This window comes from Aphelocoma coerulescens, chromosome 3 (genome assembly GCF_041296385.1).
Source record: "Aphelocoma coerulescens isolate FSJ_1873_10779 chromosome 3, UR_Acoe_1.0, whole genome shotgun sequence".
NCBI lineage: Eukaryota > Metazoa > Chordata > Aves > Passeriformes > Corvidae > Aphelocoma > Aphelocoma coerulescens.
Window position 1 is genome coordinate 120,560,587 of NC_091016.1, and position 18,756 is coordinate 120,579,342.

General features: G+C 38.4%; 1 protein-coding gene across 4 annotated transcripts in view; it reads left to right on the forward strand.

The window, feature by feature from the left end:
- The window catches only part of SUPT3H (SPT3 homolog, SAGA and STAGA complex component), a 254,792-nt gene that overhangs the window by 120,183 nt on the left and 115,853 nt on the right, over positions 1–18,756 (forward strand). For all 4 annotated transcript variants that reach the window (XM_069011770.1, XM_069011769.1, XM_069011766.1 and 1 more), the window contains one exon: positions 6,654–6,738. In XM_069011770.1, coding sequence (XP_068867871.1) covers positions 6,654–6,738 — 85 coding nt within the window. The remainder of the gene's footprint in view (positions 1–6,653; positions 6,739–18,756) is intronic.

The following is an 18,756-nucleotide window of genomic DNA, read 5'->3' on the forward strand; positions in this document are numbered from 1 at the left end:
ACCAATTAACTGAATGCACTATAGCCAATTATCTACACACCTACCCATATATCAAAGTAGATACACAAATTGCCTGGTCTGTGCAGCTGCAGATGTACAACCCTGATTTTTGTAATATCTGTATTAATATTGTTGTAGGTTTTTAATGCTTGTTTTTGTTGTAACTTAAATGTAATTTTTCTAAGCTATAAAGAGAAGTCTGACATAGGTACAACTTGAAGTTTGACTCTACATCTCAGATTTGCACTAAATCCTGGTAAAGGAACATGCTCAGCATGTCATATAAAATCTCTGCATACTTGATTTCATTAATCCAAGCAGATAAATATATTAGCCATGAACTCTGATTGGAATCAAGATTACCTTTTCTTTCTAAAAGGGCTTTGGTGGAAGTTAACTGACGAGCAGATAAATACATAAATAGCAGTATAAATTCCAGTGCTTTTTCAGGTAGTGCTGGTAGAACGTGCTGGTTAGTTAACATAACTCAGTGCTTTGGATTGTTCCCTTTTTCCTTAAGCTTAGGCAATATAGCAAGCAAGATTATTTACTTTTTAAATTAATGTCTCAGTAAGTGTACTGACAGTATTAGGAAGAAGTGAAGTCTACAAAACAGCAACTTCACCTCTCTCTGATACAACATATCTTAACATAAAATAGAAATGATTTTTGAGACCTTGTTATTTATCTCTCTTTCCCCTATTGAAATCATCCTTTTACTCTGGACAATTTCTTTCTCCTGGATTTTGTTCTTTCCTCTTCTGCTCTCTGTACAATGTGTCCTCCTGTGCGTGTCTGATCAATTTTCTGGTTTGGCACAAGTCATCTCTTTCCTTTCAGTCTCTACTTCTGCCTAATTTGTTCAGCAGCAGCTGTGGCAAAAAAAAGACCTAGAGACAGGAGTTATCTTTAGCTTTTCAAACTTTGAAAAAGGTACTATCCTTATGCAATTTTCTCTGGAATATCTGTTGCAATGACAGGCTCGTTCCCATGCTCATCAGAGGAGACCCTAATTTTTGGTCATCTAAGGGACCCGATCTCCATATTTTTATCTTTGTCTCAGAGTAAGCATCCTCTGGTACTAAAGTGAATTACTTCAACATATTGTATTACTGATTTTCCAAAGCTTCTTTTTACTGATTTTCAGTCATTTGCAGTGCTTATTCTTCAGGTGTTCAAACTGCTGGACATTTTCTGGACATTTTTGTGGTCAGTACTGTAAAACTGGGGTTTTTTTTTGTCACCACCTGGCTGTCAGGTTTCCAATATTTCATGTATTTCAGAAATCACTTGCTTATAATATGCTCACATCTCTGAGAATTAATATGCTGCCTATTCCAAGTACAATTCCGCCAAACAGCTGAAAGAAGAGAAATTTACTGTGTGCTCTTAACAATACTGAGGAGATGTGAGCCCAGATATTGCTCAGTCCAAATATATCTAGTAGCTGATTTGTCCTCTGTGATTTTATGGGATCCTTGCCTGGTTTTAGATTTGTAACAGTGAATCAGCTGGTTCTGTATGTGATGAGCCCCCACACTTTGGTTGTTGCTAAATCCAGTAGTCTCAAGCTCAGTCATTGTGCTGGAGGGCTCAGTCCTCACCTGCAGAGACACACAAAGCAAATGGGTCTCACAAACAAGCCCCACAGCCTCCCCAGCAGCTGGTGTGGACCTCCTAGTCCCTCCAGTAGCCAACTCACAAGCCCTGTGGTCTCTAATATGCAGCCCAGATGCATGTCCAGATTGTTGCGTGGATCTCAAACCTCTCATCCAGGTCGTGGGCTACACTCCCACATACACAGTTGTGCACCCAGTCAGTGTCTCTGGCATTGCAGGCACATGGATCCTTGTGATCAACAGTCCCAGTCTCCCAGTCTGGTTGTAGCCAGGAGCAAATAAATACTTCTGTGTTGAGGACAGAAGTATTTGCTTGCCCTATGGCAGTTTGGATTATGGAATCATAGATTTATTCAGCTTGGAAAAGACCTCTAACAGCATTGAGGTCTTTTGGTTGGTTAGTCCAACCACTAACCCAGCACTGCCAGGTCAGTCACCAAACCGTGTCCCTCAGAACCACTTCCACAGGTCTTTTAAATCTCTCCAGGACTGGTGACTCCACCACTGCCCTGATCAGCGTGCTCCAGTGCTTGACAACCCCTTCTGTGAAGAAGATTTTTCTAACACCCAGCATAAATCTCCCGACACAAGTTGAGGCCATTTCCTTGCATCCTGTCACTTGTTACCTGGGAGCAGAGCCCGACCCCCATCTGGCTGCACCCTCCTGTCAGGGGGTTGTGCAGAGCCAGAAGGTCCTCCCTGAGCCTCCTTTTCTTCAGGCTGAGCACCCCCAGCTCCCTCAGCTGCTCTGCATTAGACTTGTGCTCCGGACCCTTCACCAGCTCTGTTCCCTTCCCTGGACATGCTGCAGCCCCTCAATGTCTTTCTTGTCATGAGGGGCCCAGAACTGGACACAGCATTCAAGGTGTGGCCTCAGCAGTGCCCAGTGCAGAGGGACGGTCACTGCCTGGTCCTGCTGCCACACTTGCTGACACAAGCCAGGTGCCATTGGCCTTCTTGCCAACCTGGGCACACGCTCATCCTTTATGTAGAAATAGAAAAGGAGAATTGTTAGGGATTTCTAGAAGAGAAAAAAAAAAAGCAGCAAACATTTCCCACCAGACTACCTGGCTGCTTTTATACTTTCCCTAGGCTGGATTCATCACATTTATTTGAGGTGGTAAATTCTGAATGCGTTGGGGCAGCCTTGTTATGGTGTGAACTCAGTAGAAGCCCCAGTGAGGGAAACTGTTTATTCTAGCTCAGTGCACTCCCAGCCACCCTGGTTATAGTTCCTTTCTGGCCAGGACAGCTTTTTGAGGCTGTGGAGGACGGGAGGTTGCAGCAGCTTTCTGTCTCCACAGTCTGCTCTCCTGGTGGTCTGGCCACCTGGAGAGCTCTGCATCGGGGTGTTTGAACCAAGCCTGTGCCGTGCCTGCCCCAGTACCTTTCTCAGGCATTTAAACCTCCAAAAATATAGCAAAAAGTGCTTTATCTATTTCTGTAGCTGCCCATTTTAAAGTTCTTACAAATGTCAGTCCCTGCACCATGAGCAGCAGTCAGACCTTAGCATGTGCCAAGTATGAGCGTGTGTTTACACATAGTACCATGATACTTCATGTAGGCACTTAGTGGCTTGGACATTTACCCTTTTGAAGAGCCTGGAAACATCATTACAGGAACTTAAATAAATTAGAAATAGAAGCTAAAAGTAAACAATAAAAGCGCTGCAGCAGTCTTTTCTTTCTCCATGCTACTATTTTAATCCTCCTGTGAAAATCTGGGTAAGTTGATCCCCGCCTTGTAAAAATGTTTCCTTAAAACAGACAAACCTTTGAAATAGGATCTTCTAAGAAGGCTTTGTTATTGTATGACATGTCTAATGGGTTGATGCTTCTATTACCAGGACTGTCTTCTATAATACTTTACTGCTTTGATGCCCTGCTAACGTTTTATTTTGATATACTTCCTCTTCAGTATTTACCTGTAGAGAAATAGCTTTTTTTTTATTTTCAATGGAATTTTTATGCATTTCATAGGAAGACTTATTAATATGTGTAGTGAATGGAAGGTTCTTTAAAAGACTCTCATGAACCATAAAAGCAAAGCACATGTGAACTAAAATTCATAACTTATATTAAAGCATCAGGTTCAGCTTCACTTCCCAGAAGCAAGGGCATCAAATTTGGGGGTCTTTTTTTTAAAGTGTTTTCTTTTAGTTCTTAAACTACTCTGTATTCTGCAAGTTTGGAAAATCTGAGCCATCTGACTCTTAGTTTAGTGTTTATTCTTTTGTGGAGAGGTACAATGCAAAAGTGAGGGAAAAATGAAAGAGTTAAAGTAATAAGCTGCTTGTGCATTTCTAATTATTACCTCTGGTAGCAGAAAGATGTAAAAAAAGGCTGTGTTTGGTATCTTAAATAATGTTATCCTAGTAACATGTTAGAATCAAGAAACATATCAAATACTATCCAAATACAATTAATGAATATAGAAGCTTTACTTTTATTTTAGTGTCTGAAAATCCCAGATCCATTGCAAAGAAAAAGGAAGCGTCTGTGGCTGGGTGTGGTGGTTTTTACTTTTTTTCTGAAACCACCATGCCAGTATCTAGTTTTCTGTGTGTGGGAAAGAAGCTGGCAGAAGTTACATGGGAAAACAATGAAGGCAAACTGAGGTAGAAATAGCTTTGGAAGGTAGAAAGCATGGAAGTGAGGTAGGAAGAAAGTAGGTGCATCTGGAACTCGATTTTCTATGAAATCAAGTAGTGCCTTTGACTTTAACTCTTCTTCGTGTCTCAGCATCAACTCTGATCTATCACAGAATCACAGGATGTTTCGGGTTAGAAGGGATCTTAAACATGATCTTGTTCCACCATCTGCCATGGGCAGGGACACCTTCCTCTATCCCAGGTTGTTCAAAGCCCTGTCCAGTCTGGCCTTGGACACTTCCAGGGATCCAGGGGCAGCCCCAGCTTCTCTGGGCAACCTGTGCCAGGGCCTCACCATCCTCACAGGGAAGAATTTCCTCCTAATACCTGTTCTAAATCTATCTTCTTTCAGTTTGAAACCACTGCCCTTTATCCTGAGTGGTATTCTTTTGCATCAGAGTGGACCAAAAAGATTTGATATTTATCTCCTCTTGGGTCAATGTGCTGCATCGTGAGTGCAACTCCTCTGCCCCTCCTGCCATTTGGGGAACTGTTAATTACTTGTGAGAGAGATTTTTGAACACAGACAGGGAGAGGCAGCTCAGTGTGGAGGCAGCATCCTGCCTCAAAAACAGGTTTTCATTCTTGCACTTTTTTGTCTTTGAAAAAGAAGCCCCAAATCCTTTAATTTGTACATTTGGGGTGCTGAGTAAAACTGTGAGCATGATAAATGTATGTCTAAGATGATGAGGCTGGCAACCAGGTGTTTACTACTGTCTTGAATAGTTGTGTTTTTTTGTATTTAAAGCCTTAAAAAGAAGGAATAATTACTTTTAAAAATTAAAATACCAGCAGTTAAGAATGAACAGTATATTATGTTTGTGATAACTCTACTCTTTGGTTTTATATACCCTGTGTGATTAAAAACAGCTATCAATTGTCATTTTTATTTATTTACAAACCTTACTGTTAAAAAAAAAAAATAGTGGAGCTTTATCCTGTACGAGCACTTTTTTTGAATCTGTGATGGTTTAAATATTGTTTAATATTCTGATGTACTATGGTACTAAATATTTTTATTTTTATATGTATTTCTTATAGCATGTCCATGTATTTGCAGTTTATAAGATATTTGATAGTCTCTGGATGGATTGTTGTGCTGTGCTTATACTCCTAGGAAGTGCCTGACATTCTAATCCATGTACATGTGCAGTCCTGCATAATAGACAAGAAAATTGTCTGGGTTGTGCTCGTTTGAGAGATGTACAACACGTTATAAACCACAACTTTCTCTTTAAGATGCTGATAGTCCCAACAAGAGAGAAAAATGATAGGGGACAAATACAGAGTGTAATTTCCTCATGCTATGACCACTATAGTACAGTGGATTATGCTCAGATTTTGCCTGAGTAGTTCTTGTTGTTCTCTTACATGTATCAGGCTGATATTTATTTTTTAAAAAGTTATTTATTATTTATTTATTATTAGAATTTCAAATGCTGTTTGCAGAACACTGGTCATAATTTTATTATTAGATAAAGGAAAAGAAGCCTACTATAAAGCTCTTTAGTTGCTTATAGATAAAATATTGTTTTACTTTATTTCAAGGTAGACTAATTCTTTCGTAAGTAAATAATTGATATACTCCGCCACCTATAAAGATCTGAGTCTTTCTTGTTAATAAATTTTCACTATTTTTGTAAGAATCTGTAGTGTCATTGTTGGCCTGTGCTACTTAATTTACAATTAATATATTTTACTGTACAAGTTTTTTGTATTTTAAAAACTCAACTTAGGAGGAGAGAATACATTTCATTTTCAAAAATGTTGAGGAAATACTAGAAAACCCAGAAGTTGTCTTTCACTAGAATGAAGTAAGACTGGAATAGCATTTTTTTATTTTGCTATGCATGTAATGATTTTTTCAGTGAGCCACTGTTGGGGAATTTTATGGGAAACGCTCAGGCTTTACCTGGTCTTTTTCTCATGGAATCATAAAAGGGGTTGGGTTGAAAGGGACATTAAAGATCATCTAGAGAGGTGTGGTAAGAGAAGTTGCCATTGAAGACTGAGGCAAAAAAGATGTTGAGTATCTCAGTTTTCTCCTCATCTGCTGTTAGCAGTTTACCAGCGTTGTTTATTGAGGGGATGGAGCGTGTACAAAAATGTTCCTACAGACTGGATTTTCGTCGGTTTCCTCAATCTTTCAGTTTTTCCCTGCACATGCTTTAGTGTACGTTCTTGCAGGTCTTTTGTTCCACTAGTCATATGATTTTGGTTTATAATCCTTGCACCACGCTGAGTGATCCAGTGTTTCTGTACATACAGCTGTACTAAGCTTGTTGTTATTATTCCTATTTTCTTCTTTTTATCTTTCGGGAGACCAATACTTTGTTTCTTTTTAACTAATTTCCATAACCTTGCAATAAAACTCTGTCTTTCAGGTTTTCCCTGGGAGATGCTCGGAGGCCACTCCATGAAACCGCTATTCTGGTGGAAGATATCGTCCACACTCAGCTGATAAATTTGGTAAGAACATAACTGGCTGAATAATCTGCACTCTAAAACTTCTTCAATCCACATGATATTTTCGTGAACAAATGACAAACAGATTGTCCAGGGTTTAGAAACAAATAAAACACAGAAACTGAGGGTGATGCTTTGGTCTCAGTGATCTGTAGAACCAGATGTGCAACCCCACCTAAGCCTGGGAAGAAAGCTGGTGGGTTTTTTTGTTAAAAACTTCAAGTTGTTGAAAAGAACTGGCTATTCTTCTAAAGACTGCCTTGCTATCTTTTTTTTTTTTTTTTTAATGTTCTATTATTTGTGTTAATGCATTATTTGCTTAGGATTTATGTCTTAATATTCCTTCTATGTGATGTTTTGATTTCTGTCAAAAAATAATGCAGAAATATGGAATATTTTAATAGACTGAAAGCCAATGAAAATGTTACATAAATGAGGTTGTTTTGAATCACATCTGTCAGAAACAATTCTAAATTTGAACCTCTCCGTATTTTGTTAAAGTTCAACAATTCCTCTTAAGAAATCAATCATGGTATTTTACACCATGGCATGAATTTGCCATCTGACAAATGACTGTACCTTTGTATAGAAAGGAATAATCTGACATGGCACCTGTAGGTTGGGAATCGTGACAAGTGTGGTTTTCCTATTATAGTCTTTAAAAGACATGTAGATTTGGCTCTGAGAGACGTGGTTTATTGGTGGCCTTGGCAGTGCTGGTTAATGATTGGACTTGATGATCTCAGAGGTCTTTTCCAACCTTAATGATTCTGTGATTTGAATGAAATTTCCAGCATGTGTGGGAATGGAAATTATATGTAACTAACATATATAGATTTTACTAATATAGATTATAACTAATATTTACATCTGACGAGTGCTTGGATCAGCTAGAGCTTTGAGCTGCAAGTTCCTACACCTCTTCTTTGTAATGAGCCCTTTTATCAATGACAAAGCTTTTAAAGTTTCAAGGTAGGTTCTGGTACTACTAGAACTAAAAACTTCTGTAAAATGATGACACTCAGAATGGGATCCAGCACACATTATAAATATGTGTGTATAAAATATATATTTTATATATATTTCTGCATATTCATGCACATAATGCATTTGATTTTTTAATAGAAATATACTAAAATTAGACTGCCCCTTGCCCACGGTTTGCCTGCAACAGGTGTTTTCCTTCAGCTTTGCACCTAATCCAGCAGCCATTCGGTAGTTTCCTGCACCTCAGCAAATGCCTTGGCATCCCTTCCAGCTCCAGGCAGTTTGTTTCTGCTCATACCTCTGCAGCCCAACAGTGTATCCCTGTCTCCACAGTCTCCTGGCATCTTTGTGGATTCTTTCCTTATTACACTCCTCTTGGGCTGTCGTGAACGTGCCCCGTGGCTCCTCGGAGGGGACAACATCTCTCCCCTCTCCGCAGGTTTCCCGCTGGTTAAACATGCTGCCCTGGGCATATATTTGTAGTCCTTATTCCAGCTTTAGTTCTGATAAAGTAACGTTTTCTCTTTGCTAATGACCCCTGTAATTTATGCAAACCGGTGGCTGCAGCTTCGCTCTTCCCTCAGCAGTAACGTGGTGGAATCTGGGCTGTTCTGTCCCGCCAAGGCTTTGCTGAGCTGAGCATTACCAAGCCCTGCAGCTGAGAAAGTGCAACCTGTGGTCGTGTGGTCTTTGCACTTTAATCAAAGCCGGGAACTTACTCGGGGGCTGGACGTGACCCGGGGTTAACCCTGCGTGGGGCGCAGCAGCTTGTAGGATTTCCTGACAGAAGGAAGAATGGGAACAGAGCGGCAGACAAACAGCTTTTCTAACCTTTCCCCTCCCAGCCCAAGACAGCACTTTATTTCTGAGGAAGTGAAAGTATCTTTAATAGCTCATTGCTTTGACCTCTGACATGCACATGCCGGAACTCTTAAATCAGTAGTGTTTTACATGCCGCGGGCTTCTGATAGGGAATTGTGCACATTTGTCATCCTCAACTGCACATCCTTATTGAGCTGTTCTGTGCAGTTACATGGAATTTTCTCTTTACATATAGGTGTCTTTGCTGGTATTTACGCAGTACTAGAAAAATGCTATTTTTATAATTGAATTTATAATTGGATTTATAATTGAAGCTGACTGCAGAAGTGAATTTATTGCTTACCACCTGGATTTTGTCATATTACTCATGTTAATGGACTATGCAGTTCTCACTATGTAATTTAATGATTTCTTGTTTAGTTCATGTCCATTTTTCCATCCATAATACAGGTAGCAGGCTAAACTGTAGAAATTACTTCTATGCCTGCAATAAAGCTGGCATGTTGCACACATCTTTCATAATAAGCATTTGTAAGAAGAGCTTGTTCTTGTTGATTAAGTCCAGGTTTGAGCCTCTGAATTAAAAAATAAGCCAGAATGATTACCTTTGATTGGTTGACTTTTGATATCTCACAGGTTTATAGTTCCAACTTCCTATTTTCAGAGTTGATCTGAACTCTATTAAATCAGGGTCTGGTTTGGACAGATTTAAACAGTCACTGCTTCAAACCACTGTACACTTCATGAAGTTCGGCTGCTGTAGCAGATGAGTGCACTAACAAGGCAAAATCCTGGAAGGCAGACTTTTAAGAGTCTTCATCACATTTTATGATCAATTTTTGGATGTATTTTGAACAATATGCATACTGCTTTACATTAAGGGAAATTCTACTAGAAGTAGAGTAAATGAGCATCTCCAGAGGAAGATTCACGTCATCCTAAAATTACTTTCGGAGTTGAATGGGCTTGTATCTCTCAAGGAATTTATTTTCTCAGCTGAGTAACAAAGGAATCCTTTGACAGGTGGCTTGGGTTTGAATATCTAGGAGATAGACATGAAAGGTGAGAGATAAATTCCATCATATTGGTGTCATGAGTTTGAATTTTTTTATGCCTATATTGTAATTATTATAACTTTTGGTTTTTGTATATCAAGCAACAGAAAATCTTAAAACCCCTACACTAGAAAGTTCTGTAAATTTTTTGGTCAAGCATTATATATTTAATAAGCACAATGAATTTAAGTTTTAATTTGAAATCAAGTTCGTTGTTGGCTGATAGTGTTTGGTAACAGATCTAAATGTTCATTTATAGGTAAATGTTTGAGGAATTTATAAATGCCTTCATGTTACCCTAAAACTGTACTTCTTTATATATGCTAAGACTAGAGGTTCCAATCAAAGCTGTATTTTCTTTATGGTTAAGCACAAGCAGTACAAGGAAAGTTGTGCCTGCAAAAACAGTTCAACAGGGAGTGCAAAAAGGTATTAATCAGAAGGGGACAAGCCTTTAAATTACTGACCATTTGAAGTGGAATGCGGCCTCTCTTATTTCATTCTTCCATCATATTCGATACACTGTCTGTGTGCAGTGAGAGGGTTTTGAAACAGCATCTTCTATAATAATCTATTCATATCTATTCAGACCCTTAGAAGGGGAACTCAAAGATCCTCTTTTAGGACAAATGTAGGTTATTCAGCACTTTGTGAAAAGAAAAAACAAAACAAACAAAAACTAAAACAAAACACCCCCACCCCACCAAAAAAGCCCCCAAAACAAGAAAAAAAAAGAGCCTGTAACTAAGAGGAATGGAATAGGAATTTTTGCTCATAATTAAACTACCATTGAGAGGTTTGCTGTCAGGAGGAAAAGTCCCTCTTTGCCTTCACCAGCTCTCTCCAGAATTTTTATCATGCTGGGCTGATTCATAAGAAAATGCAAGCTAAATATTATTAGTATCTTCTCTTGATTGGGCCATAGATCCTTGTTGATGTTTCAGATGTCACATTCAAAGGCAAATATACAATAAAATCAGTATGCACTAATTAAATCAGAAGCACTTTTAAGGAATTACCTTCCTTTTGCTGACAATGTGTCAGCTGGGTGTTTGTTACCAGAATGAAATAGCAGCAGTTTATTTTCTAGGCACACTGGGTATGGCAGGAGTAGAGCAGGCACCTGTTTTCACAGAATTTGGTTATTCAGTGTAGCACTAGATTTGAAGTTCAGTCCTTTACATTTTGTTTCAGAGATATCAGATGGCTTCTGGGAAGAGACTAGATTTATTTTTACAAAATGGAAGATATTTTAGCAAAAGGGCAGAGTTCAGCAAGGGAATAAGTAAATTACACTTACGCACACCAAAAAATCCAGGTAAGTAACCTTGTCTGTCCATGAAAGAGTGGCTGCTGAGAGGGAGGGCCACAGCACATCACAACAGCCTTGGACTACATGCTTTAAATGTTTTATCTCCTGTAATTCTTTGTAATGTGTGATAAGTCCTTATGGAGACTGTCATGAATGGTAGAATTCATGTTAATAGAATTGTGGTTTGCTCCCTGTCAGCCAGTGTGTGTCTGCTGGAAGATGGACTCAGATCTCTCCAACTGATGTCAAATGATTGAAGTCAGACCCAGTTGGTTGCCTTTTTTTTAGAATTCAGTCGTGTCAACTTAAAGGAACCTCAGTTGCCCAAAATCATGTTGTACATGATATCTGTTGGGATTTCTTTCATCATTTACTTTTATCTTCCTATGGTATTTAATTTCATACAACTTGTGCTGCTACCTAATGCTATTAATATTCCATTCTTGCTTCCTTTGTAGGAGCATGATTTGGGTCCTGAGTTACATATATGCATAAACAAACAATTTGAGTATACAAATGGATATTTTTTTTTACTTGTTTTTTCTATTTGAAATAAATTATGTCTTACACACATAACATATTTAATTCAGAATCAGTCCTTTGGTCTCAACCAAAACACAAAGCACAGGTCAGCAGGTGAATAGCCTATACTGGAATATGTAGATTGTATTAAATTGCAGCAGTAATTCATAGGTAGAAAACTAACAGTGAGATGCAGAGATTCAGCAGTGTGCCAAGTCCTGAGTAAGTCTGTGGTAAACCCGTCCTGTGGAATATATTCCTTTTTGTAGTAAGAAGTTTAGTAAAGACTGGGTGGTCATTTGCCACTTTTTTCCTATGAAAAGGAATGGTGAAGATACAGAGACAAGCATAAGGATAAGTTTACTGATAGAAAATGCAAAGTTATTTATCATGAGCAGCATGAATTTTATGTTTTCAAAGGGCTGTATATTTTCTGGATCAACATGGTGTACTTTCTTCTCTTTCCAGCCTTATTCCTGCAGCTGTTATTCTTTTTATTGCTGTTTAAAACAAAAAGAGAAGGGAAAACTCACCTTCACTTGCCCTTTGAGAGAAAAAGACTATGACAGTGGGAGAGACGAGTATGAAAAATGAGGATTTAAACAGAAGCAAAGATAAAGCTTTCTTGGTTCTTTAGAGGTTTTTGCTTGTACAGGTTTTTGATTTTTAAAAATCAAATCACAGTTGTTATTCATTCACAAACCGGATTAGTCACTTTAATGTATAACCTCACAAAGCTCCAGGTTTGTTTACGACGTTTTTGAACTGTTAGACTTGTAACCTTTATATACATAATTGTAGCATTTCTGACATTCCTTTTAAAAAGGAAAGAATTGAAAGCAGCTCCTTCATGAGCCGGAATTGCCCACTGATAGAAACCAACAGTGTGAAGCACTGTTCCCTCTTGATCCCAAAGTTACATGCAACTGTCACTTACGCCACCCCAGCAACGGGAAAAGTCCTTGTTTTATGAGTCTGTTTTAAAACAGTAATAAAGTTTCCTGTGCAGGACATTAATTATAGGGGTTATCAAAATAAGACAAACTAATATAATTTGTGATTGTACAAAATAAAGGAAGTCGAGGGTACCATAGGGACCTAATGAATCACAGGATGGAAACAATCTTCTGGCTAACTAAACATTCAGACTTTGTACTAAGTCACAGGGTGGATGTACAGCCCGGCAAACCGGAACACGCTGTGTGTTTACATGGATGGGATAAAGGGACTTCACAAAAACCATCTGGGAGAAATCCTTCCCCTATTCATCTGTTCTGCTGTAGAGTCAAATAAACAACATGCATACATTTGCAGCAAACACATGGCGCACCTGCCCTGGAAGAAATCAAACTGGAAAATAAGTCTGTAGAATAAAAATTTCCCTGGGTACCAGCACTGTGTGTTTGTCTGCATTTCCCATGTGGGATGGAAAAGGAGAGATGGGGTTTTATCTCTAGGAAGTGGTTGTTAATTGTTACCTGTGTATTTGCAGCATTGAAATGTTGTCAATATTTAGCTTTATATGATAGATTTATATGGTAATTCATATGAAAAGCCATGTCCTGAGTTTTCTGCTTTTAACATTACCTCCCCCATTTTCACCATATTCAGACCTATAGACTCTCGAGCACAGAATCTACTTCAGGAGATGATTCAGGAATCCCAGGTAGGGATTCTGGGTTCTCTCCATGTTTTCTCTTAAGATTGAGGATTTGATGACTTACTTAGTCAGGTTTTTTTGTTTTTTTTTTTTTTTTCCCATGGATCTCTGTGCAGGGTCAGCATGTGCTATAAGACAGAGCTGCTGCTTTTTGTCTGGTCATGCAGAGATGCTGCTCAGCATCCAGTGGTGATGAACTTCACTGACCTTACAAGTGTAAAGACACTAAAATACTGTTATTAAAAACCCAAGTTATCAACCAGAAGGAAATGAATAATATTTACTACAAAATTCTACCAATAGTGAAGAAAAAGATCCAAGCATTGACTAGATTGAATGGAAAACAAAAAGTCATCAATGTGGTTGGCTTGTAATATATATAATATATAAAGACTGAAGGTAGTGCAGGCAGCAATAATCCCAGTATTTCCTGATTCTCTGTATCAGTCAGGGCCTTTAAAGCAATGTCGTGGATTTATATGTATTGGACATGTATAAGAATATATGTCTCTAAATGTACAGGGTTGCTTTTTCCACCCTTCACATCAGATTCCTGTTTAGGCTGTTGGGCAAGAGGAATGAAATAGGTATGAAATTTCACTCGTGGGAGCTTTGGAATCTGTGGCATTCTTAAATATATCTGTACTCAATTCCCTTGGCTTGTGGGGCTCTTATAAAACAATTGATAAGGTGATCCCAGCCCGTGTTTCTAAAGCACAGATATATCCTTTATTTAATTTTTATGTAATATTTTAGGAAAATAGTAGAGATTAACAGCTGTTGAGGCCTTGGATGAGCTGAGATGAGCAGGGACAGTCAGTGTACGGATGCAGTGTCCAGGGTGTTTGGCTACTTCTATTGATGTCACTTACTAACAGATTGTGAAGTTAAGAAATTTAAGACTAATCATTAGATTTTTATTGCTCGATGCACTCTGGTTAATCAATATTTTGATTATAATTTTGAAAATCGTAATTAACATTCGAAGCTCCAGAAGTTAAACAGAAAACTGATACTCAGTTCATTCTTTCTTTAACCTGTTTGGTGTAAATAGACTATTTTAAGTATATGAAAATGTGTGTAAAGTCCATAACTGCACACCAAGTCCCATCTTCCCTAGTATTCTGATTATGGCAAAAATTAATAAATTAAATTGAAAGAATCAAAAACTTACAAGTGGTAAAACATAAAAGCAAACAAATATGACAAACGTGTTTCTAAAGCTGAGCTAATGACGCCAGATCATCTTTTGTGTCAGAAGAGATAAATGGGCACTTCAAGGATGTGATTCTTCATGTCCTAAAGTAGTTATTTAGAATTCTGGCCATGCATTTAAAATCTGAACTTCTTAAGTGAAGTGAGAGTGGGAGACATCTCACCTCTGAGGCTTCAGGCGCTAGCTGTATTTTTGTTATAGATACTTTGTTTTTCATTGATTCTGAAAAGAAAAAGCAACCTGTAAACTTTAAGTTGTGAAAGATACAAACTGATTTATGGTTATCTGTGGCAGAAAAAGGGTAGTGTAAAATTCTGCATGATCTTTAAGTGTAACTCATAAACCTTAAAGGTCATCTCAGAGTGGTTAACAGAGCAAATTCATTGTAGTTTTTAAATCACCTTATCTGATTTCAAGCAAACCTGATAGTTTCAGGATGACTTTTTTTTAGGAAGATTGGCTTGTTAACAGTGTTACGCAGTTACAAGGAAATGTGGTCACAGCTGCTTCTGGTTTCTTAGCTAATCCACCTGATTGGAAACAACAGGTTTTTGATATTTTTCCATTTCTTACACTGACACCTAGTGTTCAGAGGTCCTGAGTTTCTAATACTGCGCTTGGTTATTAATAGACAGCTGTTGATACTGAAGTTCTCCACCTTTGTCAACATCTTCCAGTTCTGTTCTTCTGCAAAAGAAAACAGTAGCTGAAGGCAAAGGTGTTACCATCATTCAAAACATTTTTATTTTGGAAATACAAATAGTGAACAACTACTGCAAAACTTGGCAGAAGCTATTTTACTTCTTGAAGCGCTGCAAAATCTGTTTTCCTAAAATTTAAGTGCTTTAGTTTTGGCAAACGCAACCCTTTTGTGTCTGTACGTGTCACTGGCCAAGAAAAACAGTAATAAAAGTAGAAACCCTTAGATCAGTATTTATTTAATTGTGGGAGATGTCAATGCTTTTTATTTCTGTGTTCTTTTATCTTCAAGCCACGAGTTCTACCTGATAGGAGTGTTGATGGCTGCATAGTCCTTGAGTAGACAGAAAACAACTTGCACACAAAAACTTGCACATAGTCTTTTATCTCAGACTTTCAAATAAACGAAGCAAGGCAAGTATGGGCTGTAACCCATTCCTGACAAAGACAACAACTAAGAGTAAAATTAACTCTCTTCTTTACCTGTGATTTTGCTGTATGTTAGCAGAAGAACTTCATTGTTTAAGATACTATATTAACAATTTTGCATGACTGAATTAAAAAGTATCAATGATTTTTTTTACTGATGGCTTCCATAGAAAAATGAAAGCTATTCAGGCACAGAAAACCCATATTAAACTTCACCTTTATTTGAGGATTCTTCCCTTTTTTGTTTTTATGACTTTTCTGGAAAATGCACCAAAAAAGCCACCTTTACAGTGCCTTACCAGTCTAACAGTAAAGAATTTATTTCCTCCTAAACCCACCTTCTGTCCATTTAAAGCCATTCCCTCATGTCCTATCACTACATGCTCAGACTCTCCATTTTGTTGTATCTTGAGTAAAGGCATTGTACCTCTGTGTGTGCACATGGCATATGAGGTACGTCACTACATTCTTGATTATCAGTAGTTGATATTCCTGTGAACTGGAGTCTGCTTATTGGAGAAATAATCAGTGACAATAGAGAGAAATGTTACTTGTAGGATACTATTTATTTCTTTCAGGCATTGAAATGTGAGGGTGGTGAGGTTCCCAGAGAAGCTGTGGCTGCCCCATCCCTGGAATTGTCCAAGGCCAGATTGGATGGGGCTTGGAGCAGCCTGGGATAGTGGAAGGTGTCTCTGCTCATGACAAGGGGTTAGAACTGTATGATCTTTAAGGTCCCATCCAACCCAAACCATTTATTGTTTCTGTGATTTATTTTCAGGGTGTGGTGAATTTGGGCCCAGAAGGGGGATTTTTGTCTAGTGACTATAAATGATGCCTTAGGTGACCAGCTCAGATGTAGATTTCTATGTTTAGTCAGAGCTCCCACCTGAGAGAGAACTCCCCCAAGGTAGAAGTCTTGAAGCAATGCAGGAAAGAAAGGAAGAAAACAGGAATTTCTCTGATGGCAAAAGGAGATGTTAACAGTGTTAAAAGCAGAAGAAAAGTCAGAGAAAATAAAGACATACTGTAGGCCCAGGTTTCTGGCTAAGAAGAGGCACATAGTGTCCCAAAAATGAACAGTTTTAAGGGATGGGATTTATGAAAAGTCGGCTTGGAGCTGATCCAAGACAGAGTTAGAAGAGGGGAAGTCTGTGCATTAGCTGAAAACTGCATGGTCTATGTTTTTTAATAGATCAAGGGAAAGAAACAAATGGGAAAAGATTTGGAGAGATGGGCTGGATTGAGATACAGTTTCTTTAAAAGAGAGAATAGACTGAGGACATCTGTACAGTGAGGGAAAGTACCGGGGAGTGAAGAAAAATTGAAAACTAAGTAGGCAGGATATGATGCAGCTACTGAGGTGGGTCAGAGTTGGGAAAAAGGCCAGAGATTTATGGCAAGGGAAGGTGTTCAAGAAAAAAACTAAGAGCTGCTTTGTGGGAATGCTTATTTTCTCTCTTGTAGCAGAAGACTTATGGAGCTTGAAGTGGAACCCAAGTTGTGAATAAGGAACGGAAAGCCTGAGGTTCAGCAAGGAGTTGTTCAAAGAAGTGGGATAAAGGAAGATGAAAACAACCTTGTAGTGGAAGTTTGGAAGAGGTTCCCATGACAGTTTCTCAAAATGTTCAGTAGCAAGAGAATGGGAATAATTGAAATTAGAGGCAGAGGGGTTTGAAAGGGAAACTGTGGCTGGTGCATTGGAGCCTGCAGAAGATCTGGTCTGGAGAATGAGTTTGGGAAGTAGCTTTACAGGACATTAAGTGCTGATGACAGAGAAGTCATCAAGAAGTAGTAAATGGAGTGAGAGTCAGCAGATGTGTTACTTCCAAATTGAATCTCTGATGAGGCCAGAGAAACGAAGTGGATAATGATGGAACCGGTGGAACGTGGCTGTTGGTGTCTCCGTGAAGGAGAGCACAAGATGAGGAAGAAAGGAAGAGACAGATTCTACCTTTTAGAGAAGAATTCATGGTAACATGGAAAGTCCTGTGACAAATGCTTCTTCTGTGCAGTACCATACATGTGGAGCTGTGAATGCTGGCATCCCTGCTCCATCACATACAAGCAAGCATGTATCTTAAATATAGATCAATAATGAGCACTTGTATAGTGACACACAGCCTGATGCCAGTACATCATCTTCAATATATTTAGCAGATATTGTTACTAACAGCCATTCTCACAATACTCAACAGCCTCATTTTTTTATCATCTCTAATTCTTGAGTATGTTTTTACATTGTTTTCCATTTTTGTCCTATGTTGTGCTATCATCATCTTCATTCCAAATTTGGGAAAGAACTGGATCCCTTTACTGACGAGAAATGAAAGTACAAAGAAGACTAAGTGGGTTTTCCCCAAGTCATGAAACAAATTAATGACAGAGCTGAAAATGTCAGCTGGTTGTAGTGAGAGGGAAGCTGTGCAAAGCTATTTTATATTGACGGTCTGTGTCTCAGCCAATTGGATTTTTATTCGTCAGTCCAAAGGTGTAATAACTTTTATTGTAAGAGGAAGAAAAATACATCAAGGCTAATATATAATGGAGGACCTACTAGGGATATGCATAAATACATATCCTGTTCCTTGTGTATACAAGCTTAATTGTGTCTCTTTTAATTTTGCTGTTTGATTCAACAGGATTGTCAGGTAATCGTCCTATTGAAAGTACAGAGGAGGATTAAAATTTCAAATACCTTTGTTAATCTCCTTTGGCTGTTAAAAGAAAAGATTTATTGGTATCAAATTTTATTGCATTCTTAAAATTTAGGGATTGATTGGCTGCTAGTTTAGCTTACTTGTCTCTTCCAGTTAGAAACCCAAACACAACAGAAGAAAGACATTGCATTGAAGCTGACGTGTAACAAGTGAGTGAAAGTTCACTTGGCTTTTTCTCTCAGCACCAGGTGCAAAAGTTGGCTAAAAGTGCTGTGGCAGGCAGTTATTTTAAAGCAGTTTCTGGTTTAGTGTTTTATCAAGCCCAGGAGTGAAATATTCTGCAACTACTGCAGTTTCACAAAGCTGCTTTTTAAGGTAGAACTCTGAATTGTTTCACTAATTAAAATGGCCCAGTACAAACATTAATCACACAGTAACCATTAATGGGAGTGGCTTGGGAATTTATGGAGGGCTGTGGATGATGTTTTAAAAGAATGGATCGTTTCTTTGTTTAATACACAATACGCTTGCAGTCTCTAACTCTGCCAGAGGTCCTTGAACTCTTCAGGAGTATTTGTGATTTTCTACGTCCCCTCTTATAATGCTGGAGGAGGTGTATTCATTTCTGGTGTAAAATGACTTTAACAATGTCCCAATTA